At 40.7% G+C, this 26,959-nt stretch overlaps 1 protein-coding gene across 1 annotated transcript; it reads left to right on the forward strand.

The window, feature by feature from the left end:
* The first annotated feature begins 577 nt into the window (after positions 1-577).
* On the forward strand, positions 578-26,959 carry atp5fa1 (ATP synthase F1 subunit alpha). Its single transcript, XM_072575130.1, has 12 exons — positions 578-753; positions 3,542-3,620; positions 9,517-9,686; positions 10,187-10,360; positions 10,829-10,995; positions 11,457-11,605; positions 14,832-14,983; positions 18,957-19,181; positions 21,847-21,954; positions 22,807-22,951; positions 23,420-23,570; positions 26,728-26,959. Exons 1-12 carry the CDS (start codon positions 694-696, stop codon positions 26,807-26,809), a joined length of 1,662 nt encoding a protein of 553 aa, XP_072431231.1. The 5' UTR covers positions 578-693; the 3' UTR covers positions 26,810-26,959.

Consider the following 26,959-nt stretch of genomic DNA (forward strand, 5'->3'; position numbering starts at 1 on the left):
CGCAAAACAAAACTTTTCACTGCACTTTATTCATATGAAAATTATCTATAAGTACATACAAAGATTGTAATTCTGTTCTGTACAATCTCAAAAAAATACTTTGGAATTTATTTGAAAATTAATTTTTAAAAAAACTACATAAATAACAGCACATTTTAACTGGTAGAAGAAACTATTTACATTTTCAAGCAAGAAGTGGGGTGGGGGCTTGGATTTTGTCTTGTGACCCTGCTACCTACTCAGTCAACGAGGACTAAAAGGCAAGAACTTCTGGAAGGGAAGTTGACCTGTGTGTCATTGTGGTAAAAAAAACACAATGACTGCAGATTCTGGAAACCAGGTTCTGGATTAGTGGTGCTGGAAGAGCACTCCAGGTCAGGCAGCATCCAAGGAGCAGCGGAATCGACGTTTCGGGCAAAAGCCCTTCATCAGGAATTCCGACTTTTGCCCGAAAGGTCCATTCCGCTGCTCCTCGGATACTGCCTGACCTGGAGTGCTCTTCCAGCAACACTAACCCAGAATCTGTGCGTCATTGTGACGGTTTCTGTTTCCGGGTCAGGGGCGGAGCCTTGCGCTGGCGCTGTGACCTTTGAGGAGCTGCAGCTACAGCTACCGCCGCCATTTGCAACAGGAGCCGCTTGCAGGAGGCAGCAGGAGTAGCAGCTCCACATCAATACTCACCCTCTAGCCAGTATGCTGTCTGCTCGTCTGGTAACCGTCTCAGTCCGGTCGCTGCTGAGGCAACGAGCTCACGTAAGTATCCTGAAAGCTCGGTCGCGGTTTTTTCCCAGGTTCTGGAGCCGTGAGCCGTGTCAATTATTCCGCAGCCTCCGCCATTTTGGGCAAGCAGTTTGTGGAAGAGGTGGGGAGCAGAGTGACTTTGAACAGGAACCGTTCACACTGTTTGGCGAATTAATTTCGTGGTTATTCTTGAAGTAAGGCTTTCACGCTCATTTCATAGATTTGTCGCCTTTGTGTCACGCGTGGAGGTGTCTAACAGCCCCATGTGTGTCTGTAAGGGAGGTGCATTGACAACGTCCTGCTGAAGGTCAGGTCCTCCTTTTAATGTCTCCTTTACTTCGTTTCCACACTTTCAGTCTCGTTACAGTGTATTTGATCATCAATTTTATTTTTAAGTCTTAAAGATTGTCTTTGAAAATTTTATTTTGCATTTGATATTTGCATTTTTGTGGTCAGTGGTTGAGAATTAGTGAAAACCTTTTGGAGGAACTTTTTTTTTGTACATTTTAACTGAGCATTGATGTTTGATAATGGGTTTAACAATGCTATAGCTTAATTTTTTGGTGGTTATGTTGGATATTAATGTAGTGTGACTGAATTTAATCAATGGTTTGGTTTTAACTTTCGCTTACACTGTCTAGACAAAACCATTTAAATTAGAAATATAGAAAATAGGTGTCTGAGTAGACCATAGACACTTTGAACTTTAGCCACAATAATGTTGGGATTTTAGCTTAAAACAATTTGTAAAGTGGCATTTGCTAAGTCATTAATTAATTTGAATTATAAATAACATTTTAATGATCAGTTAAGTCTTTTGTGTGTAGGTCAAAGTAATTCATTTTCTCAGTCATGTTAAACTTAAATTTGAGGTAGTTGAGCAAATGTCTCTTTAATCCTGTCCCAAATATGGTGTATGCTGTAGTTCAGCTAGCACCATTCTTGAGTCAGAAGGTTGTGAATTTCGCCCTATGTTAGTCTCGAGCAAAACATTGAGGCTAGTAATCTAATGTAGCATGAAGGACGTGTTCACTGGGAGGTGTATCATTTTCGAGATGTTTAATCAATGTTCTGTCTGCTTCCTCAGCTTGACTTAACCATTGCCTTGATCTGACAAAGATCCAGGGGGTTGTCCCAGGTGTCTGATATTTATTTTGCAACTAAAATCACTAAAGTACATTATCTGTTTATCATTGTTTTTTGTCGAAGTTTGCAAATTGGCTACTGTACTTCTTAAAGTGCTTCAGCATACCTTATGATCGTGAATGACAAAAGTAATCTTTTTCTTAATCAGGTCATTTGGTCAGAATATTTGACAGACTTGATTCCATGACACTTTACATCAGTTTTACCGATTGTTCCCAAGAGAGGGTTCACTGATTTTTTTAAGACAACTCGACCCAGTCACTGTTTCGCATATGTAGAGGCCTTTGTTTTTGAACCAGATCATCAATTTAAAACATGTCATTGACCCAATCTAAGCATGTAACAAAACATTTTACCAAGAATCTTTGAACAGAAAGTTCTGTGTTTTGCATGTGAAAGTCTCATGAGCCTGATTACTTCAAAAAAAGCTGAGGATTGAGGGCAGAGTGGTAAACATGATATAATGGAATTCAGTAAGGCTTTTAATAAGGTACCTCATGGTAGACTAGTTAGCAAAGTTAGATCACCCTGAATAGAGGGATAACTAGCTATTTGGATACAGAAGTTGAAGGTAGAGAACAGGATGGTAGTGAAGGGTTGCTTTTCAGATTGGAGGCCTCTAATCAGCTGTGTGCCATAAGGATCAATGCTGGATCTGCTTTTCATCCCTTAGATAAATGGTTTGCATGTGAATATAGAAGGTATAGTTAGTAAGTTTGTAGATAACAACAAGGGAGTTGAAGTGGACAGTGAACAAGATTACCTTGGAGTACAGTGGGATCTTGATAAATTGGTCCGAAGCGTGGCAGATGGAGTTTAATTTAGATAAGTGAGAGGTTTTGGAGAGGTAAATCAGGGCAGGACACATACCCAAATGATAAACATTCTTGGAAGTGTTGCTGACCAAAGGGACCTTGGAGTGCAGGTTCCTAGCTCCTTGAAAGTGAGGGTGTGTGGTATGCTATTCTTTATTGGTCAGTGCATCGAATGTTGGAGTTTGGAGTTCATGTTGCAGCTGTACAAAACATTGGTTAGGCCACTTTTTGAATACTTGTGCAGTTCTGGTCTCCCTGCTTTCATGTGCAACTTGAAAAGGTTCAGAAGAGATTTACAAGGATGTTGCTGGGATTGAGCTGCAGGGAGAGACTGAATAGACTGGAACTATTTTTGATGGAGCATCAGAGGTTGAGGGTAACCTTAGTTGATGAGGGACAAGGATAGACCAGATAGGCAAGATCTTTTCCTCAGAATAGGGAATTCAAAACTAGAGGGCATAGGTTTAAGGTGAGAGGGGACAGATTGAAAATGGACCTGATGGGTAGCTTTTTCACACAGTGGCATGTATGGGATAAGCTGCCAAAACAATTACAATATTTAAAAACATCTGAGCGGGTATGTGAATAGAAGTGTTGAGAGGGATATGGACAAAATACTGGCAAATGAGATTAATTTAGGATACCTGGTCAGCATGGATGAATGGACTGAAGGGTCTGTTTCCATAGTGTATATCTCGGATTCTAAAGTTTTCGAAGTATTGTGTAGTTAATCTTGTTTTGAGGTTTATTTCCTATACTGTAGAGTTCTACTAAACTTTCTGATGTACTGGGTCATCTGGGGGAAAGTGCATTTATTTTAAATTTTTTATTCTTTGTAGGTGGCAAAACATGCCCTTCCTGCAGCTTTTGTAGGCACCAAGAATCTTCATACTTCAAGAACATGGCTACAAAAGACAGGTCAGTTCTTCGAAAAGGATTTTCTCTAATTCTCTTTGTAGAGGTTCATAGTCCACTGTTCATAGATGAAGAAAACCATACAACCAATGAACCATTCTCTTTTCACTTAATATTGTATTTGTATTCCTTGGCTGACTTCAGTCATGTCACTAACTGAATGCAACTGAAATTGCTGGAAAAACTCAGCAGGTCTGGCAGCAGCTATGGAGAGAAATCAAGAATTAACACTTCAGAACCAGTGAGCCTCCTTCAGAACTGTTCTAAAGGGTCTCTGGACTCAAAACATTAACTCTTGATTTCTCTTCACAGATGCTGCCGGTCTTGAGTTTTTCCAGCAGTTTTTGTTTCTGATTTCCAGCATTTGCAGTTTTTTGTTTGAACTGAATGTTACTTGAAGGTGAGAATGATAGATTATTTCTCAGAATCGTAAGTGTTACTGCACTGAAGTAGGCCGTTTGGCTAAACATGTATCAGCCAACTCTATAAATGAGTATCATTATTTGCTGCCAATCTCAATTTTTCTCCTCCTAGACTTTCTTCTGTAGTGTCATGCACAATTGATGGGCTATCAAGGGAGTTGAATGAGTTATAATAGGATAAGGAAATACAGGGGAATTACTTTTCCAGCAAATGGGCGGCACAGTGGTTAGCACTGCTGCCTCAACATCAGAGACCGAGGTTCAATTCCACCTAAGGCAACTCTGTGTGGAGTTTGCACATTCTCCCAGTGTTTGCGTGGGTTTCCTCCAGGTGTTCTAGTTTCCTCCCACAGTCCAAAGGTGTTCAGGTTAGGTGAATTGGCCATGTTAAACTGCCTGTAGTGTTAGGTCTAGGGGTAAATGTAGGAGAATGGGTCTGGGTGGTTTGCTCTTTGGTGGGTCGGTGTGGACTTGTTGGGCTGAAGGCCTGTTTCCACACTAAATAATCTAATCTAATCTCAAAGGTGGTGAGGACTTTGCAGGAACATCTGAGTGACTGGAGGCTGGTATCCAGTGGTGTACCATAGACATCAGTGATGTGTCCTTGTTCTTGTTATATATAAATGATAGAGAAGAAAAGGTGGGATGGTAAGTTTGTAGTTGACACAAATATTGGCTGACTGGTTGACACTGAGGGAGAAGATCCTTGACTACGGGAGCATATTGATGGATTGGTTAGTTGGGCAAATCAGTGGCAGATGACATTTAACCCAGATAAGTGAGGTAATGCACTTTAGAGCAACGAAGACAATGGAATACTCGATGGATAGCAAGAGATTAGGAAGCTCCAGAATAGGTCCCTGAAGTTTAGTAGGATGGTGAGGTTGTTAGAACTGTATAAAGCTTTGGCAGCAGCTGGAGTACTGTGTACAGTTCTGGCCATTATTATAGGAAAGATGTGATTACAGTAGAGTGTTGCAGGTGAGATTCACCAAGATGCTGTCTCAAATGAAGTATTTTAAAGTTATTTTCTTTCCAGTGACTTCAGTAAGCATTTGACAAGGTTCCCATGGGAGACTGGGAAGCAAGGTCAGATCTCATGGAATACAGGGAGAACTGGCTCAAAGGTAGAAGAGAGGGTGGTGGTGGTGGAGGGTTGTTTTCAGACTGGAGGCCTGTGACCAGCACCAATCCTTGTGGCCTGTGCCACAAGGATTGGTGCTGGGCCCTCTACTTTTTGTCAGTTATATAAATGATTTGGATGTGAGCAGAAGAGGTATAATTAGTACGTTTGCAGATGACACCAAAATTGGCGGTGTAGTAGACAATGAAGGAGGTTAGGAGAAAGTGAGGACTGCATGATGCTGGAGAACAGAGCTGAAAAATGTGTTGCTGGAAAAGCGCAGCAGGTCAGGCAGCATCAAAGGTGCAGGAGAATCGACGTTTCGGGCATAAGCCCTTCAGGAACCAAACGAAGAAGGTTACTTCAGATTACAACTGGATCTTGTCCAGGTGATTTAATTTTGATAAATGCGAGATGCTGCATTTTGGGAAAGCAAATCTTAGCAGGGCTTATACACTTAATGGTAAGGTCCTAGGGAGTATTGCTGAACAAAGAGACCTTGATGTGCAGATTCATAGTTACTTGCAAGTGGAGTCGCAGATAGATAGGTTAGTGAAGAAAATGTTTGGTATGCTTTTCTTTACTCATCAGAGTATTGAGTACAGGAGTTGGGAGGTCATGTTGTGGCTGTACAGGACATTGGTTAGGTCACTGTTGGAATATTGCATGCAATTCTGGTCTACTTCCTATTGGAAAGATGTTGTGAAACTTGAAAGGGTTCAGAAAAGATTTACAAGGATGTTGCCAGGGTTGAGGATTTGAGCTATGGCGAGAGGTTGAATGGGCTGGAGCAGTTTTCCCTGGACTGTCGGAGGCTGAGGGGTGACCGTATAGAGGTTTACAAAGTCATGAGTGGCATGGATAGGGTAAATAGGCAGTCTTTTTTCTGGGGTCGGGGAGCCCAGAACTAGAGGGCATAGGTTTAGGGTGAGAAGGGAAAGATATAAAAGAGACCTAAGGGACAACTTTTTCATGCAGAAGGTGGTGTGTGTATGCAATGAGCTGCCAGAGAAAGTGGTGGAGGCTGGTACAATTGCAACATTTAAGAAACATTTGGATGGGTATATGAATAGGAAGGGTTTGGAGGAATATGGGCCAGGTGCTGGCAGATGGGATTAGATTGGGTTGGGATATCTGGTCGGCATGGACGAGTTGGACTGAAGGGTCTGTTTCTGTGCTGTACATCTCTATAACTCTGACTAAGGCTATGGGGTAACTGAGGTATATACGATTGAGGAGCATAGACTAGATAGGTAGAAAGCAGCTGTATCCCTTAATTAAAAGATCAATAACAAATAGGGATAACTCTAAGTTGAAAGACAGGACATTTTTTAGAGGAAAATAACATTGAGTGAATGGAATGCACTGCCTGTGAGGGTAGTTGAGATGAGGAACCTGTAGCACCCTAAAAAATTCTGCACATTGACTCTGGAATTACTCCATTACCCCTTATCCAAGATTATCCTCTCTGGTCCTTGACACTTGCAAGGGGGCAAACTATTCTGCGTGTACCCTTTCAAGTCCCTTAAGAACCTTGCATGTTCCAACAAGGTCGTCTCTTTTTCTTCAAAACGTCAATGTTTGTAGGTCCAATGTACTCTATCTCTCCTCGTAAGACAAGCCTTCCATACCTATGATTGACTTTGTTAACTTTCTCTGGACTGTCTTCAACCCCAGTATATTTTTTCGCCAGTATAAGGGAACCAAATCTCTTCATTGTTCCAGCTATGGACTTACTAGTATCTTTTGTTTTAAGATTTTCAAAGTCTACCTTTTTTTTTCACTCCATTCCCTTTGAAATAAAGGCCTGCATTCTGTTTGGCTTCCCGACTACTTGCTAGCTTGGTTCTTAGGGCTAAAGGGATCAAAGGATATGCGGAGAAGCTGGGAACAGAGTACTGAATTAGATGATCAGCCATTATAATATTGGATGTCAGAGCTGGCTCAAATGGCCTACTTCTCCAATTTTGTTTCTATGTATCATTATAATTTGGACACTAGCTTTTTGTGATTTATGTATGTGGACTCCCAAATCATTCGATTTGTGGATTTCTGCAATTTGTTTTTAAAAGTAATATCCATTCCTCCCTTTTTCCTGCCAAAGTGCATAACTTCTGCATTTTCCCGCATTCTGTTCTACATTTTTGTCGACTTAACCTATCTATCCCTCGATAGATCCAAGTCATTGTTACCACTTATTTTTATGCTGTCTGCAAACATAGCTGTGGTAGATTCGCTTTCATCATCCAAGTCATTAATTCTTATTGTAAATGATTGTAGCTGTCACACTAATCCCTGTAATACTCCACGAGTTACTGATTGCCATGCTGAGAATGCTGCCCTTACTGTCTTCCATTAGTTTGTCTCCTGTTTTTGTTAATGAAGACAAAAGTTGCTGGAACAGCTCAGCCGGTCTGCCAGCATCTGTGAAGAGAAATCAAAACAGTTCTGAGTGATTTCTCTTCACAGATGCTGCCAGACCGGCTGAAAAGATGCTGAGCTTTTCCAGCGACTTTTGTTTTTGTTTCTGATGTACAACATCTTTTTTGTTTGCCAATCTTCTATGCGTGTTAATATGCCACCTCCAACACTATGGGCTCTTAAGTAGCTTAATGCATGGCTGAATGTTTTCTGAAAATCCTGATATTATATCCATTGCTACCCCATTAAATATCCTGCTTATTGGAATTCTTTTGAGTTGGTAATAAATTTGGACATTGTCCATTTGTGAAGCTATGCTGCTCTACTCAATCATATTATGTATTTCTGAATTCTCTGCTGTAGCATCTTTCGATGAACAGTAGCATAGCATTGGCTTTCCTTATTTGTTTGAACTGCATGCTAGCTTTTAGTGAGCAAGACACTCCTGTTACTTTGGACACCAACACTTCTGAACCTCTCTCCATTAAGAAATATTCTTATTTATTTTGTGACAGACTTGGCATTTATTCACACTTGTATTCCACTGGCCATGTTCTTGTTCACTTCATTCAGTCTATCCAATTTTACTTTTGTGTCTTCTTTACAACTTGCATTCTTAGTTAGGTTTGTAATCAGTAAATCTTGAAATCTTGCAATTGGTCCCCGACACCAAGTCATGTATCTAGGTTGCAGTACCACACTAGTATCAGTACCATTTAAGAATAAATGAGATGGCTAGTTGTTGGTTGTGCATTGACAGTGGATCGTATGACCACCTCCTGTGCTGTGTATTTCTATTATGTTACAGCATAGGCTGTATTATGATAATGAACATATCAGTACCAATTGGACTAATTTTATGATTTTGTGAAATGTAAACCTCTGCATCTGCCTTTTTTTGCCTATCCCTTCCTCTAATTTGTGTTGCCATGTTAATGTTTAGTTTACTATGCCAGTATTCAGTGGCCTTCTTTTAAGAATACTAAAAACCATGGTGGTGCTTAATCTTTAATTGTTACACTTGGATTTGATATGGTTTGTTAGTAAATTGGTTACTTTTCTCAAAATAAATTTTTATTGATGTGCATTAATCTATAGTTATAGTAGGTAACAGGAATACTGGTTCGTGCAGAAGCTTCTGCTAAACTGTCTCACTGCAGGAAATCTTTGTTCACTTATTCATAACCTGAGTTCACATTGTTCTGATACACAGAATCCTAAAAGTCTCTGCATTAGGGGAGCCCATTTGATCCGTTTCAGAGAATCACAGAATCCCTACAGTGTAGAGACCCTCCAAAGAGTAACTCACCCAGACTCATTCCCCTACTACTCTACACTTACCCCACACTAATGCACCTCACCTACCCATCCCTCAACGCTATGGGCAATTTAGCATGGCCAGCTCACCTAACCTGCACATCTTTGGATTGTGGGAGGAAACCCATGCAGACACATGGAGAACGTGCAAAACACACACGCAGTCGCCCAAGACGTGAATCGAACCTAGGTTCCTGGCGCTGAGGCAGCTGTGCTAACCACTGAGCCGCCCCATTGCATAGCTAGAGCACTCTAACACTAAACCCATGGCCCTGCATAATCCCAGAATTGACTTTTGGGCTCATTGGAATAATATACAGTTCTCTTGCCATTTCATCTGGTGAAAGTTGTCTGATCTAAAATCAATTGGATGATTGTTTCCACTTTTTTTTTAAAAGCTTGTGATCTTTAAATTGTTAAAAGGAACTCCCACCTTCGAGTGATGACCACCTAACACCTATCATTGACTCCATATGATCATACTTAAAGGGGTTTCAAAGTGTTGCAATATTAATTTCAAAAATCATAAACTTCTAAGCCTTCTCAGTTCAAAGTGCAAATAAGTTTGGATTCAACATTATTGTCATATAACTAGATCTCTAATACTTGCTATTAGGTACTGCAGAGGTTTCCTCCATTCTGGAAGAACGTATCTTGGGAGCTGACACTTCTGCTGACTTGGAAGAGACGGGTCGTGTGCTGTCAATCGGTGATGGTATTGCTCGTGTTTATGGTCTCAGAAATGTGCAGGCTGAAGAAATGGTTGAATTCTCCTCTGGTCTGAAGGTAACCAAAGTGCTTGTGACAAATTAGTATACTGAACTAAAACAATGAACTTGCATGTTTACATGTAGAATCATTTACGGTTAAATTTGTACAATGGCAGCTAAGCGTCAACAGTAACTGATATTAAATATTTAACTCCATTCTGCCCTCTGTTGTGACTTTAGTTATCTTTCATTGATCTTATTGTTGTAAGATTTCATATGATTCCCAAAAGATGTTAACTGATTTCCTGACAGTTATTGTAGAGGTGGAGCAAGAAATTTTAATGTTTGATAATTCAGTTGTTTCTGCTCCTAGCTGTTATCTGTTTCTCAACTCATGTATGGGTGTGGCGGTAATGTGGCAACAATTAGTCTCTCACTACGTCCACTTTGCTGAACTGTCTGCCAACACTTAATGTCTAGGATAAAGAATGGCCACTACTGGGGGGAACTGCTAGCATGTAAAGAACAATATCCCAAGAGAAATCCATATCTTCTAACTCATCTGATGCCTTTCAGGGAATGTCTCTGAACTTGGAACCTGATAATGTTGGTGTTGTCGTATTTGGTAATGACAAGCTAATCAAGGAAGGTGACATTGTGAAGAGAACTGGTGCCATTGTGGATGTTCCTGTCGGAGAAGAGCTGCTTGGACGTGTTGTAGATGCTCTGGGTAATGCCATTGATGGCAAGGTAAGGAACTTGCAGTAATCGTGCTGGTCATGTATTTAGCAGAACTACGTAACTCTTAAGAGTAGTACTGGTCTGAACATTACTTTTTAATGTCACTTTTATTTCATTTTAACTGTAGGTAAAAATGTCTCTTTATTTAAAATTACCATGTGGTTGTATAGTATAGAACTGGGTATTTGGCCAAATAGTTCTAGGTATTAATTCTACACTGTAGTTTCCTTTTGCCTCTCTTCATTTAATCCAATCCATGTCATTGCCTTTTCCTTCGTCCTTGATGTTGATCATGGATTAGTTTTCCGGGGATTTCAGTTAGATCCCCTAAATGGGATCCAAAGACGATTTGATAAAACTTAATGAGGCAATGACATTAGGGTGATTGAGCCAAATTGCTGTATCTCCTTTTTATTTCCTCCTTTGCTTGTCAGAGTTTGGGCACTCAAAGCATAGCATTTTGTCTTTTTCTAACAGGGTCCACTTGGTGCAAAGAACCGTAGACGTGTGGGACTGAAAGCCCCTGGTATTATTCCTAGGATCTCTGTGCGGGAACCCATGCAGACTGGCATTAAAGCAGTAGACAGTCTAGTGCCCATTGGCCGTGGGCAGCGAGAGCTGATCATTGGTGACAGACAGACTGGGTAAGAAAATGGTTTTAAAATTAGTTTTGGTAAATATAGGTTCTTTATGTAAATTGTGTATAGTGGAGTGAGACAAGTGGTCTGATTAGCTGTCTTAATGCCCTTTTGAAGTGTAATTTTCAATATTGTCTTGGCAAGCATTGGAATAAGTATTTCAAGAATGTGATTTGAATGGAAGTTTGGAGGTACAGAGTGGAGTCTGCAAGAGTCTGTGGTCTTGGGAGATAAGTTAATGCATCGTTTCAATGTTCACTTCCAGCCTGCCCTGCTTGGAATTGATGTATTCGAAGCTTAAAATCCTCCCGTTATTTTTCTCTTCCTATCTAATCAAGAGGCATGGAAACCACTTGATCTTACTGTAGTGTCTGAGATGAATTAACTCTACGTGGGCAGTTAATGTACAGCTAGGGCTCAAAATTGTTCTGACTCTGATCTGTAATTGTGTTTTTTTTATGTTTCAGAAAAACTGGTATTGCTATTGACACCATCATTAATCAGAAGAGATTCAATGACGGCACTGATGAAAAGAAAAAGCTATACTGCATCTATGTTGCCATTGGTCAGAAAAGATCCACTGTGGCTCAGCTAGTGAAGAGATTGACAGATGCAGGTGGGGGTTTATATTGAGAAGTTGATTTTGCAAAGTGGTAGGATTTTGTACAGGTGGCACTGACTGTCTTGGGTTACTGAAGAAAAACATCCAGGAGAATGAGCGGAGAAACAATAGACAGATTGGGAAATAAGGAAAGCAATAGATGGACAATTCAAGGGCAAGAATTAAACAAAACCACAATGCAAAATAATCTAAACAGCACTAAAAGAAGAGCCTTATGGCTTTGTCTTAATGTGTGCACGATTGCCAGAAAGTCTTGCAGATATGTATAATTAATGTTGCTGCAGGTGGACTGGGGTGAGAACTGAATATCTAAGAGTATTCCCTTTTTAAGGAGGCCTGGTAAAAGGGTGGTGGTGGTGGGGTAGTACTGTTGGTTAAAGAGGAACTAATGCAACAGTGAGGAAGGATATTGTGTCCAATGAAGTAGAGTTCTGTATGATAGAGCTGGAAGCACCAAGGCATAGAAAATGATGCTGGGGCTTGTGTATATACCCCCAACTTTGTAATGTTGGCAAGGGCATTAAGCAGGAAGGTTTCCTGGATTGAGATATTGAGGAAGCATGCTAGATTGGATGTTATGTAATTAGAATGGAATAATTGATAGTCTCGCTGTGTGAGGTCCCTTGGGAAAGTGACCATATTTGATAAAATTCTTCATTGAGTTGTAGTGTGACATTGTTGATTTCGAAGCTGCAGTCTTGAATCTAAAGAAAATTTATTGTGAGCTGGTTATGATAAACTAGGTGATTTTACTTAGAGTTGATGATGGGTAGGTAATGGCAAGCATTTACAGGTCACATGGATGAACTGCAATAATTGTTCGTTCCTGTCTGGCACAAAACTAAACGGGGAGGTTGGTCCGACCATGGCTCATGAGGGATAGTATTAAATCCAATGAAAAGGCACACAAATTGGCCCAAAATAACAACAAACCTGAATATTGGGAGTAGTTCAGATTTCAGCAAAGGAAGACAAAGGGATTAATTTAAGAGTAAGCTTTATAGGGCATGTAAAATGATTGCAAAGCTTCTGTAGTTATGTGAAAAGAAAAAGGTTAGTGAAGATCCCTTGGTCGGAAGCAGGGGAATTTATCATAAGACTTTAAGAAATAGGAACAGGAGTGTGCCATTCAACCCTTTGAGCCTCTTCTGCCACGAAATAGGATCATGGATAATCTGACATTCCTTACGTCACTTTCTTCCTCTTTCCCTATAACGCTTGATACCCCGAATGGGGAATAAAGTAGATCAATGTGGTACATACTTTGGTTCTGATGTCACAGAAGAGCATGCAAATAATGTCCTGAAAATCTTCGGGAACACTGGGTTCAGTGAGACGGAGAAAGTGGAGGAAATGAGTACAAGTCAGGAAATTAATGCAATCAAAAGCCACTAAATACCCCAGGGAATGATACACTATATCCCAGCGTAATTAAGGAAATGGCTAGAAATAATGGATGCATAGGTTATCTTTCAAGATTCTTTAGACTTGGAAACAGTTCCTGTGGATTGGTGGGTATCTAATGTAACCCCAGTATTTAAAAAGTTAGGCAGAAAACATATTATAGACAAGTTAGACTGACATTGGTAGTGGGGAAATTGCTAGAGTTTGTATAAAAGGTGTAGTAGTAGAGCACTTGGAAAACCGTGGCAGATTTGGACAGTGTTAGCATGGATTACAAAAGGGAAATCATGCTTGGCAAATCTACTAGAATTTTGAGGCTGTAACAAACAGAGCTGTTGAGGTCGAAGCAATGGACTGTGGAAGGCTTTTGATAAAGTCCCATTTTTAAAAAAAATCATGGTAAAGTGCCTGGGACTAGTAGTCATGTTTCGATATGGATAACGATCTGGTTGAAAGATTGGAAACAGGCATAACTGGGTCTTTTTTCAAGTGGCAGGCAGTAACAATGAGGCATTATAGTCAGTGTTCAGCTAAATGTAGTATCTTCATGTTTAAAGATGACAAAGCTGAATGGGAGGGAGAGCTGGAAGGAGGATGTAGAGTTCGTTAGGTGTAATTTGGGCAACTTTAAGTGAGGGAATGCATGGCAGATGAAACATAATTTAAATAAGTGTGAGGTCATCCACTTTAGTGTCAAAAACAACAAGGTGGATTATCTGGCCATTTAGCTTGGGATGGGGAGATGCAACAACACCTGGGTGTCACTGAAAGTAAGCATGCAGGTGCAGCAGGTACTGAAGTAGCAATTGGTATGTTGGTCCTTGTAGAGAATTCAAGTATGGAAGCCGACATGTCTTGCTGTCTTTGTGACAGGGCTTTGAGACCAAATCTGGTGTATTCTGTGCAATAGTAGTCTCGTTTATCTGAGGACGGATGTTCTGGCTATGGAGGGAGTACAATGAGGTTTGCCAGTGATTCCTGGGGTGGAAGGATTGCCATAGAAGGAGGTTGGATTGGTTAGGACTCTTCACTGGAATTCAGATAAAAGAGGAAGAATCTAATAGAATATTATCATTCCAGCTTAGCGAGCTAACTTAGTTAGAATACTGCAATATTCTTGCTAGGGCTGGACAGGGTAAACACGGGAATGTTCCTGATAACTGGGGAGGTCAGAACCAGGGTCACAAGTCTCAATGTCACCTCAGTCATTTAGGGTTGAGATAAGGAGAAATAGCTTTACTCAGTATGGTGAACCCATGGAATGTTCTACCATAAAGTAGTTAAACCAAAACATAGATTAGATTCCCTGCAGTGTGGAAGCAGTCCCTTCGGCCCAACCAGTCCACCCAGCCCCACTTCCTCTGACTAATGCAGCTATCACTGAGCAATTTAGCATGGCCAGTTCACCTGACCGGCACATCTTTGGACTGTGGGAGGAAACCGGAGGAAACCCATGCAGACACGGAGAATGTGCAAACTTCACACAGTCACCTGAGGCTGGAATCTAACCTGGGACCCTGGTGCTGTGAGGCAGCAGTGCTAACCACTGAGCCACTGTGCCACCTTTTAATTAAGAAGGAATTAGTTACTGTGGCTAAAGGGATCGAAGGGTATTGAGTTGATGATCAGCAATCCTGGTAAACAGAGCACCTACTACTATTTTCTGTTTCTGTTGAGTTGAATATGGTAGAAATTGGTTAAGACTTGGTTTAATGGTCTCTGGTAATAGAGTAATCTGTTCCTGTACTGATCTAAATCGTTATGGTGATTTATCATGCACCTAATAATTCTACTTTGTTTATGACTTGTCTTCTAGATGCTATGAAATACACCATTGTGGTCTCTGCCACAGCCTCTGATGCTGCTCCACTGCAGTACCTGGCCCCATATTCTGGCTGTTCTATGGGAGAATATTTCAGAGACAATGGCAAACATGCACTGATTATTTATGATGATTTGTCCAAACAGGTCAGTGGTATTTTTCTCTCCTGACTGATTTTGAGCCATTTCGGTATTTGCCTGGCTGGGACTTGTTGCCATATGGACACTTTTCTATATTACTTTTTCACCAGAGTCCAGAAGCCTGGGCTAAGCTGTGATTTAATCATAGTTATACAGGATGGAAACGGATGCTTTAGTCAAACTCATCTGTGCTGACCAGATATCCTAATTTGACCTAGTCCCATTTCCCAGCATTTGGCCCATTTCCCTCTAAAACTCTTATTTTTATACCCGTCCAGGTGTCTTTTGAATGTTATCATTGTATCCGCCTCCACCTCCTCGCCAACTTGTTCCATATGCACGCTACTTTCTGCATGACAATATTCTGAGATTTTTCCATATCCTGGAATTATTATGGTGCACAAGGAGCCCATTTGGCCTGTTCCTGCAGCTGCTCCATTACCTGATCCAACTCAGTTATCAGTCTCTGGTTCTTTCTGTCCAAAAAGAACAACATTCAATGGCCTCTTGAATGCTTGAACTGAACCTACCTCCTTCTCATTTCCAGATAGTGCCCTCCATACCCTGATAACTTGCTGTATGAAAATGATTTTACCCATGTCACTCTTGCTTCGTTTGCATGTCACTTTACGTCTATGCCCCTCTTCTTTTTTGCTTTTTACAAGTGGACACAGCTTTGCCCTATCTGCTTTGTCCAGTCTGCTCATGTTTTTGAAACCTTCAATCAGACTTCCTCAGCCGTCTTCTCTTCTGGGAGAATAACCCTCCAGTTTCTCATACATGGAACCATTCAAGTAAATAGTTTCTGTGCGCTCTGTCCAGTGCATTCATGTATTTCCTCTATAGTGCCCTGAATTGTGCACAATACGCCAGCTGAGGTTTGGCAGATGTTTTCAACATCACCTCATGCTTTATGCCCCCATTAATATAGTTGAGTACGCACTAATTTTTATTTATTAGACTCTTCACCTATCCTGCCATCTTCAGTGATCTGTGCACACCCAAGTCCCTCTGTTCCTACTCCCCGCTTTAGAATTGTGCCCCCTATTTTACTTGTCTTTTGGTGTTTTCCAGACATACTGCATCCTCAATTGTCTGCGTTGAACCTCCTCTGACACTAATCCGCTTGCTCCACCAGCTTTTCAGTGTTATCTTGAAATTCTGCCCTGTCCTCCTGACTGTTCCCAATTCTTCGAAGTTTAGTGTCTCTTGCAAACTTGGATGTTGTCACCCCCTGTCGCCACCCCCTCCCCAAATGTGAGCATATTATTAATAAATCAAGTCTTAATGATGGAAGTTTTTCAGTTTTCTGGCAACTTCCCAAAATCTGGGGAAAATTGAAATATTATGGCCAGTGTCTCTACAATTCCTACCCTCATTTGTTAAGAATTCCTCTGACATTTTCGGATAAAAGACAAATTTTGCAAAATTGGAGGCTATGCCTATGGGTAGTCTTACGAAGGTGCTGGGACTTTGAGGGTGAACATCTATTCCCATTTAAGTCATCGCAGGAGGGTTATTTGTATTTGGGCGTATTCATCACTCCAGTTTTTGATCAGTTGTTTAAAGCTAATTTTGTTAAATTATTCAACATAAAACAATACCTTTAAAAATGGGAGGTACTTCTAGTCTCCTGGTTAGATCAAATAGTTCTTAAGATGAATATTGTACCCTATACAGATGTTCTCCCTGATTTTTGATAAGCAAGCATTCAGGAGACTAAAAAGCTGGTTCCGCTCTTTTATTTGGCATCATAAGTGGCCCCTTATTAAATTAGCCTTTCAGATGGGGGGAGAGTGGATCTCTTAGACATTTTAAAAACTATTAACTAAGCTCACTTACGTAAGTGATTGAGCTTGTGGGGACCCTTTTTCACTATAGTTAGATATCAAAACCTCTCGGGCAAAGTGCCCCCTTACTAGTTTGCTGTTTTGTTTTTGACAAAGTGAGGATAATTAAGGAATAATGCCATAACGCAATAGTTATCAATACTGTTAAAGCATGGAAGGGTATTTGGCAGAGGGGAGGCAATATTGGCAAAACATCTTTTCTTACACCTATAGTGGGTATGCTGGCTTTTCAACTGGAGATGATGGATTCAGGATTCAAACGTTGGGCAGCTGGGGTGTGTCTTGCATGGGTGATTTACTTGAAGGAGAGACAATGATGTCTTTTGATCAGTGCGCGTATTTCTGTGCTAAATCTTGCAGGGGCCTCTTTTGTGTTTTTTTTCCAAGTTAGGGATTTTATTAAAAACAAAACTACACGTTTGACCCCTACAAATCCAACATCGGAGGGTGCTCAGTGCGAAGAGTACACTTTGTCATCAATTGAGGGGCAGCCCCTCAGATGAGTTTGATCGACTTTGCAGGATGTGGGAGAGAGAGCTAGACTTTGAGGCCTCTTCAGAGGCATGGGAAGATATCTGGGAAAATGCAAGAAAGATCAATTTGCAATAGGATCGGTGCTTTAGATTAGATTACTTAGTGTGGAAACAGGCTCTTTGGCCCAACAAGTCCACACTGCCCCGCCGAAGCACAGCTCACCCATACCCCTACATTTACCCCTTACCTAACACTACGGGCAATTTAGCATGGCCAATTCACCTGACCTGCACATCTTTGGACTGTGGGAGGAAACCGGAACACCCGGAGGGAACCCACCCAGACACTGGGAGAACGTGCAAACTCCACACAGTCAGTCGTCTGAGGTGGGAATTGAACCCAGGTCTCTGGCACTGTGAGGCAGCAGTGCTAACCACTGTGCCACCGTGCTGCCCCAAAATTATTTATTTGTTTACTTAGTTTAGTTAGTTGGGGTTTATATATCATTTTTATACATTTTGTACATGAAGGTGGTTTGGATTTTTACGTTTTTTTGGTGGTGTTTCTTTGTATTTCAATTAAAAATATAACTTTTTAAAAAAATCCTCAGATGCATCTCATCCAGTTCAGGTATCTTAAAGTGCCAGCAATATGTCCAAGGCCTCTTCCTTAGTAATTTTTGATACCTTCTAGTAACAGGATTTCTTACTGTGACTGTGATCTGGACAGCATTTTTCTCTTGTTAGAGGCTGGTGCAAAATATTAATTTAGTACCTCCGCCTTATCTGTAAATCCCTTTATTTGGAAACTGATCCAAATTCTCCTCTAGTCAGTCTTCTCTGTCCATATGCTTATAGAAGATTTTGGGATTTCCTTGTGTTAAGTTTCTAGTCTTTTCTCATAGGTCCTCTTCTGCTTTTTCACCTACCCCCAAACCACCTTCCTTTCTTGATGATTTCTCATTTGTATTTGCTGCCCCACATCTGTCATAAGCACACCTTTTCATTCTAATGTTAATTTCTACTTGCTTTTGTCATCCAGAGAACTGACTTTTTGTTCTCCTGCCTTTTGAATTAGAGAGGGTATATCTTGACTGTACCCAAACCATCTGCTCTTTGAAGATGGCCATTGTTCAGATCTTCTCTCCAATCTGTTGCAATCGTACCTCAGTGTGTTCAAGTCAATTTTTTTCTTCTGTCGCAAGATGTGGGCATTGCCGGCTGGCCAGCATTTATTGCCTATTCCTTGTTGCCCTTGGGAAAGTGGTGGTGAGCTGCTTTCTTGATCTGCTGCAGTCCATGTGCTGTAGGTAGACCCACAATATGGTCAGTGAGGGATTTCCACAATTTTGATCCAGCAATCATGGAAGAATCACAATATAATTCCAAGGCAGTTGTGGCACCCTTCCCTCGTTTTCTTTTTTTAAAAAAAAAAACAAAATTGAGCTGCTCACCTTTTGGGTGCGTTTGAAAGATGGTTGAGGCTGATTTGGACCAGGACTGGCCGATTAGTATGTAACTGTTATGCATGGACAATTGCTTATTTAATCAAATCTTTAAAATCCTCTCTCGCTCTCTCGCTCTCTCGTTCTCTCGCACAACATCTTTGCCACCTATTTAGGGCTTGTTTCAAGTGCTGTTAAATCTTACTTTCAGGCTGTCGCCTACCGCCAGATGTCCCTGCTACTGCGTCGTCCCCCAGGTCGTGAAGCCTACCCTGGTGATGTGTTTTACCTGCATTCACGTCTGTTGGAGAGAGCAGCCAAAATGAATGATAACTTCGGTGGTGGCTCCCTTACTGCTCTTCCTGTCATTGAGACTCAGGCTGGTGATGTGTCTGCTTACATTCCAACAAATGTCATCTCCATCACTGATGGTCAAGTGAGTTGTAAAAACGTATTGTTCTGCTCTGTTCTATGGATACAGTTGAAAAGCGAGTCATTTTATCCATAGCCTCCTTTTTTTAGCAAATGATTCAATCCAAAATCAACCATATCTTGGAGATGCTTGGAATTGTGTTGCGATCATAGAGGTGATTTGAGGAAGGGGCAAGATTGGGAACTTAACATTCTAGGGCGTAGGATCTTCAGGCAGGATAGTGGATGGTGCAGAAGTGGAGATGGTGTCACATTTGTCAGTTACTACAGTTAGGAGGAGGAATATCTTGGGATGGCTGTCAAGTGGAGGCTCTTTGGTTAGAACCTAGGCATAAACAGGGTACTGGATTAGTGGTGCTGGAAAAGCACAGCAGTTCAGGCAGCATCTGAGGAGCAGTAAAATCGACGTTTTGGGCAAAAACCCTTCATCAGGACCCTTTTTTTATCTAGAATAAACAGGGTAGTCATGCTGTTAGCCTATTATTGGCCCCCAAATAGTCAGCAGGCAGTTAAAGTGCAGTTACATTATTTTCATATACCCCAATAAGTAATTATTTTAAGGCATTTCTGCTATCCTCCTTGGGATAATAGCGTAAAGAATTAAGAGGAGGCAGATTTCTTGAAATATGCAGGGGGCTGCTTGTGTCAACATCTAGGTAACTCTAGAAGGTATGGTGCAGTGCTGGACATCATTCTGGATAATGAAACCGGACAGTTGTTTGAGGTGACAGTAACCTCAACACTGTTATGAAAAAGGAGAAAAAGTCTAAAAAGGTAGTTTGGATTAGGGTAAGGCTGATTTTATTAAAATCTGGCAAAATCAGGCCAAAATAGACAGGAAGCAGCTACTTGAAACCTGCAGCAGAATAGATGGAGGTGTTCAAAAAGGTGTTGTGGATAGCACATCCCCAACATGTTTGCTTTAGGGTGAAATGTAAGAATAAAAAGCCCTGAGATCCCTGGATGTTGAGTATTCTAGACTGGATAAAAAGGAAACGTTATCTTTAAACAGGTACAAAGGGACCAAAACAATGGAAGCCCTAGAGGAGTTTGGAAAGAATGGCAGTCTCAAAAAAAAAGCAATTGAGAGCATGAGGAAACACCAGCAGGCAAGATTAAACCGAATCCCAAAATATTCTAGAATAATCAGGGAAAGAGTAGGGCCTACTAGGAAGTTGCTTACAAGGGGGCAACCTGCAGTTGGAGGATATTGGTAGTGTGAGTACTTTAGATCTGTCTTTACTCAGAAGATGGACTGTGTTCCTGAGTAGAGTGGTTGATCATAAGAAGTGAGGTGGTATTGGCAGGTCTAAAAGTGGATAAATCCTTAAATTTTGAAGGGGTTTGGATTACCATGCCTGGAAGGATAGTAGAGTTGGGAAACATCAACCGATAAAGTATGAGAAATTGGGACAAGTGCAATTTTGGTGTACTTTTGATGGTGCAGACTTGATTGGTCAAAGGATTTCCTCTTCTGTATGGCTCTGATTCTGTGGTCATTGCCTGGCACTTGTGTGCCATGAATGTCTGGCAATTGTGTAGTGCAAATGACAATGACCACTTCCAACAAAACCCTCACTGGCATTGTCATCACTGAATTTCCCACCATAAGTAATCTAGGGATTGCTAATGACCAGAATTTGACTAGGATTAGCCATAAAAGTCCTGTGGCTACAAGAGCATGTCAAAGACAAGGAATTCTGCAGTGAGTAACTCACTTAACTCCCCAAAGCCTATGGTGCTCATCTACATCATTGTGATTGCTCGCAATGTGATTTGAGTGGGTAAGTGACCTGAGATTCTAACAACTGTCCCCTACTCATGCTGGAAGTGTGCCCAGGTGGACAGTTAGCAAGGATAAATCTACTTTGACTTAAAATACTCCATCTAGTCCATCATTTACAGGGTGCAAGTCAGGACTGTGATGGAATATTCCCCATTTGTCTGAATGGGTGCAACTTCAACAACACTTTAAGCTTGACACTGTCCAAGACAAAAACAGCTTTCTTGACAAGCACCCCATCCACCAACATTTCGTTTCACTGCTCACTACTGGCAGTATGTATCATCTACAAGATACACTGCAGAAATTCATCAAAGCTGTTTAGACAGCACCTCCCAAACTCATGACTACCGTCACCTGCCAGTTCCAATGCAAACAATTTTTGGATTGTGGTGTTCATGTAACAGAGCTAACTTTCTACGTCATTGGGTCAAAGTGGACCTTGTATGGCATTCTGTATGCATCCACAGTATATTTAATTGCAGCAATTCAAAAAGGCAGCTTTCCCACCACTTGTGGGTAATTTGTGTTCTGAATTTGCTAGCCCAGGTAGTGATGTCCATATCCCAGCTCATCACTTTTCAGTGATAACTTATTTACAAGATAAGACTTCTCTGATTTATAATAAGCATGTTTAGGGTGTACACTGAACTTTTTTGGGTGTTATTTGCTGGGAGCGGCCAGGGATAAATGTCAGAATTTTAATGGTACAAAGGCACATGAGGGTTTTATTGCTCTGATCTCCAGTGCTTCCGATTTTGCTTGTTCATACTGTTAATACGGCATGAGATTGTGTGTATCCTTTGCACATTGCATCTTGACATGCGTTTAAGTACTTATTCTGATGTCAGGTTAAATTTCATGTAACTCCTTTTTCCCCTCCTAGATCTTTTTGGAAACAGAACTGTTCTATAAAGGTATTCGCCCAGCTATCAATGTGGGTCTGTCTGTGTCACGTGTTGGATCTGCTGCCCAAACCAAAGCCATGAAACAGGTATTCAATACGCAGATTTTGTTTGCTTTTTGATTGAACGATAAATAGTTCAACATTGTTACTTGGACTTTAATGATCTTTATCCAGTTCAGTCTGCTATACTCAACTGTGATTTATTAGACTTTGCCAATTAAATAGGACCTGTCTGTTGATGGATTTTATTGAAGCAGAATGATTACCTGTTGAACAATATTGCTAAATGTCAAATAGGGTAGCCAAAGGCATTAAATTCCAACTGTATTTGTTTAGTGAACAGCTAATATATATGCAAGGCACTCAGTCTCTATGCCTAGTTGTAAGTATACTGCAACTTTTGTCACTCATTCACTGGATTTGGACTTTGCCGGGTTGGTCAGTGTTTATTGCCAGTTCCTAATTGCCCTTGAAGGTGTGGTGAGCTGCTACCTATTGAACTGCTCCATGGCAGGTACCTGTGTTCAGTGCAAGTAGGAAGTTCTATAATTTTGATCTATCAACAGTGAAGGTATAGCAATGCAGTTCCAAGTCAGGTTGGGGTGTGACTTGGAGGGTTGGTGCTCCTGTACATTATCTCAGTTGACCACAATGTGATTTAAGTAGATACTAGAGAACCTGTGATGCTAACAACTGTCTACTTTCATTGGAAGTGTGCCTAAGTGGACAGTTAGCAAGGATACTTAAAATCCTGCTTCTATTCCATCTTATTTGTGAGCTTGACAACTGACCTGCTGAAATTTGTGAATGGCTACTTGGTCAGAAAAAGAGGATGATTTTGGGAGTCATTGTTGCACATAACATTTGGATTATGTTCTTTTGAGTATTTTAAGTGTAATGAAGCACCACTAATTTTGATTCTTGGTCTGTTGTTCCCAGGTGGCTGGTACCATGAAACTGGAGTTGGCTCAGTTCCGTGAAGTTGCAGCTTTTGCCCAGTTTGGCTCTGACCTAGATGCAGCCACGCAACAACTTTTGAATCGTGGTGTTCGTTTAACAGAGTTGCTGAAACAAGGACAATATGGTGAGTATCACTGTACTGTAAGAGAGGCTGACATTTATGTAAGAGAAAATGATGTGTGCAGATGCTTTAGATCAGTTGTGTGTGTGTTGCTCGAAAAGCACAGCAGGTCCGTTAGCATCCAATGAATAAGAGAATCGACGTTTTGTGCTGGAGCCCTTCATCAGGATTCTGGCCCGAAGAGTCGATTTTTCTCCTTTGGATGCTGCCTGACCTGTGCTTTTCCAGCACCACACACCTATATAGTGTCTTCTGTGACCATTGAACATTCAGTAGTACTATTACTACAACTAACAAGATAGTTTAGCTGCAAATACATTATGTGCGTATGTCCTAGATGTACTTAAATTCTGAAAGATTAGTTATAATCTGAAGGAGGCAGATGTATGATCTGATTGAAGATGTTTGCAAATGCTTCAGCATTTGTTGCCGGTGCGTGTTGTCAACTAACCCCTGTGGTTTAACTTCCAGTTCCCATGGCTATTGAAGAACAGGTTGCAGTAATTTATGCTGGTGTCAGAGGCCACTTGGATAAAATGGAACCGAGCAAGATCACAAAGTTTGAACCTGCTTTCTTGGCCCACGTGAAGAGTCAACACCAGGATGTCCTGGAAACAATTAGGTAAGAAGGCCATCTGAATGTTTGTTACCATTCTTAGAAAACTTCAACTTCACATCTTGCAATACTTTATCATTTTGGAACTTAGCTTGAAAGACACTTAGTGAAAGGAAAGAAAATCCTACTGTTAGGTTCTTTTACTCTTGAGGTTCTTACATACTTGATGCAATTGCAATGCACCAACTTCTGTGAACAAGCAACCAAATTTATTAAGCACAGTACTGTACAAGCTTTGGAGAAACCCTGAACACATGCTTGCGAGAGGTGTCCAGAGGAGGTCTCTGAACAAAGGAAACAGTCTTTTATACAAAAATCTTTACATCACAGTTAGTAATGCCCACAACCTCCAGCCATCCCCGCATCGTCACATGCCACTCAAGGTACAATGCAATGACCATCCCACCTCCACAAACATTGCAATGTTAATCATCCCTTAATGGTCAAATCTGTTGCAGATCATTTTTTGTAACTAGAGGAGCAGTCAAATTCCAAATGTATTGTTCTTGATTTCTGGGTGGAAATGTAAATCATCCCTTAATGGCAAGGAAATGACCATGTAAACCTCCCACATTCCACCTAAGACACCACCTTACCCCTGGGGCATTCATGTTTTTGCAGGTCAGACCAAATTAACTCACTCATCACTCCCAGGTGAGATATTAAAAATGATTTTTAATAGGGGGGCTTAAACTACACTTATAAGATCTTTAGAAATTTTATGCTTTGAATTGACCCTTTTTAGAAATGCACCTTTCCCCTCTGAATCTTTGTATTGATTACTGTCATATTGCTGTTCAAAGCTCAGTGGGTTTCTTATGGTAAGTTAATCTTCATTGTTATTCTGAAACCAACCAGTAAAATGTTTAATCTACTCTGAACAAAGCAGCAATATCTCCATCATAGAGGCTTATAGAATGGGAGCATTAGAAACAGGAAAACTGCAGAGGAACCTTGATTATCCAAACTACACATTCAGATAATTGAATACTGGATAACAGTTTAGCCAAGCCTTGGGACCTTGTGATCTTGTTTGGATAATAAATTAGATTAGATTAGATTACTTACAGTGTGGAAACAGGCCCTTCGGCCCAACAAGTCCACACCGCCCCGCCGAAGCGTAACCCACCCATACCCCTACATCTACGTTTACCCCTTACCTAACACTATGGGCAATTTAGCATGGCCAATTCACCTGACCTGCACATCTTTGGAGTGTGGGAGGAAACCGGAGCACCTGGAGGAAACCCACGCAGACACGGGGAGAACGTGCAAACTCCACACAGTCAGTCGCCTGAGGCGGGAATTGAACCCGGGTCTCCGGCGCTGCGAGGCAGCAGTGCTAACCACTGTGCCACCGTGCCGCCCACAGTGGTTCCTCTAGCTGAAACCATGTCAGTTTCTTCATGATCTCACTTAAGTTTTCAACAAATCTTTTGAGGACTGGTATATAGTGAAGAGTTCCCAAGATCTATTCGTATTCCATACCCCTATTTACAGTCCCTGTCTCCACATATGTCTGGTTCATGGCCAACTCTTTCAGATGGTTTGTCTCTTATTTTTTTTCTTTGAAACATGGCTTTTTGAATGTGAGCAATATGGTGTATGTTGACTAGCCATAGTTTTCTCCAGTCATTAAGTCAACTACATGGTCCTGAAGTTCTATATACGGACCAGACCTGGCAAAATGAAAGTAAAACGACCTGATGGATGTGGAATGCAGCAGAGATTTACAAAGAATAATAGTGCAAAACGAAAGAGATGATGAAATTTTAAAAAATTGACTTGGAGTTATCAGTTGCAACAGAATCATTGTTGACAGCTGCTGTCTGAAAAATGGGAGCAGTGGTTAGTGATTTCAATGTTCAAGGATATTTCCCTTTCGGAAGGGAGAGGAGAGGAAAGGAAAAGAAAAGGAAGTGGCCTAGCTCTGTTTTAAAAAGTGATATTGGCAGACTAGTAAGAAAGTATCCATCTTCAGAAGATTGAGGTATGGAATCACTTTAGGTGGAGATAAACAAGCGAAAGATGTGACTGGTGGCAGAAGATTTAAAACATGGCATTGGGGAGGTTTTTCTTAACTAAAGAAGTTGAGAATTGTATCATTGATTCAGAATACATACAATGTTTTATTCACAGATGGAAGGCATACCAAACAAAGCAGGGTGATAAGTGAAGGATGAAACCTAAAACAATCACTGCAGAAAATACAGAAAAATAATCAGACATAAAGGCTGATCAACCCCATAAACTTAATCTGCATCCTTTTAAATATTGGAATTGGTCCAGGGGTAGTGGTTACTTCAGTTATAATTTTACTAAATTCCCTAGGGATTGGAAAGGGGAAGCAGAAAGTGGGAAACTACAGGCCAATTTATTTCAACAACCATTTGGGAAAAATGTTTCGAGTCCATTATTATGGTGGCAATTCTTTAAAAAATCACAGTACACACAGGAACAATCAATATGGTTTTGCAGAAGGGAGTTTTTGATAAATATTTATCTTTAATGAAGTAACAATCATGGTGGGTGCAGAGGAACCTGTAAATGTCATGCACTTGGATTTTCATAAGACATTTGTTAAGTGGCCACAAAAGACTGCTGCACAAAATAATGGGTTTTTTAGACTTTTTTTAAACAGATTGGTTCTCTCTGAACCTTGTGGCAAGTCTTTCATTTTAATCATCTTTATTTAGTCAACTCGGGCAGAGGGTATCTTGCTTTGGATGCCTTTCCCCTCCATGGAATTGTGCCTATTTTTATTTTCATCACATACTCTTCAAATCAATCCAGAAATAGATTCCAATCCAAAAAAGTTCTTTTCAACTCTATATTAGACCTGTACTTTCAGCCAGGAGTATTATAATACATATTTTGTGGTATTAATTGCTTTTGTCTCTTGACCCCTTGAATACATGTGGTTCATATGCTCTGATTTCAATCAGTTGTATAATTTCTGTTGGAACTTTGGTTTCAAGAATATAGTCATCCCCTTTTGATGCAGATCTGTCAATTTCACTAAATCTCAATCCTTGTACCTGCAACTTAAGTCATATTTAGTATGTTGCATGAATTTACATACATGTAGTTTAAGATCATTGTAGATTGTCTGCCTGAATTAGTCTGGACATTCCTAATTCTAAATCATTTGAATCTGTTACAGGGCTGAAGGACAAATAAGTAATGAGATGGAAGCCAAGCTGAAGAAGATTGTAGTGGACTTCTTGTCAACCTTTGAGGCATAAGCCCATTCCCATGTCCACCAACCTATCTTGTTGATGTTTCGCTGAATGCTCTGGTTCCTCATCACGTGAACTGTTGGAAATCAGTTTATGCTTTTGTTTAAAATGTACAGAAGGTTTTCGCTTCAGAATAAAATATTCCAGTCTATTCAA

The sequence above is a fragment of the Chiloscyllium punctatum genome, chromosome 1, assembly GCF_047496795.1.
Source record: "Chiloscyllium punctatum isolate Juve2018m chromosome 1, sChiPun1.3, whole genome shotgun sequence".
NCBI classification, from domain to species: Eukaryota; Metazoa; Chordata; class Chondrichthyes; order Orectolobiformes; family Hemiscylliidae; genus Chiloscyllium; species Chiloscyllium punctatum.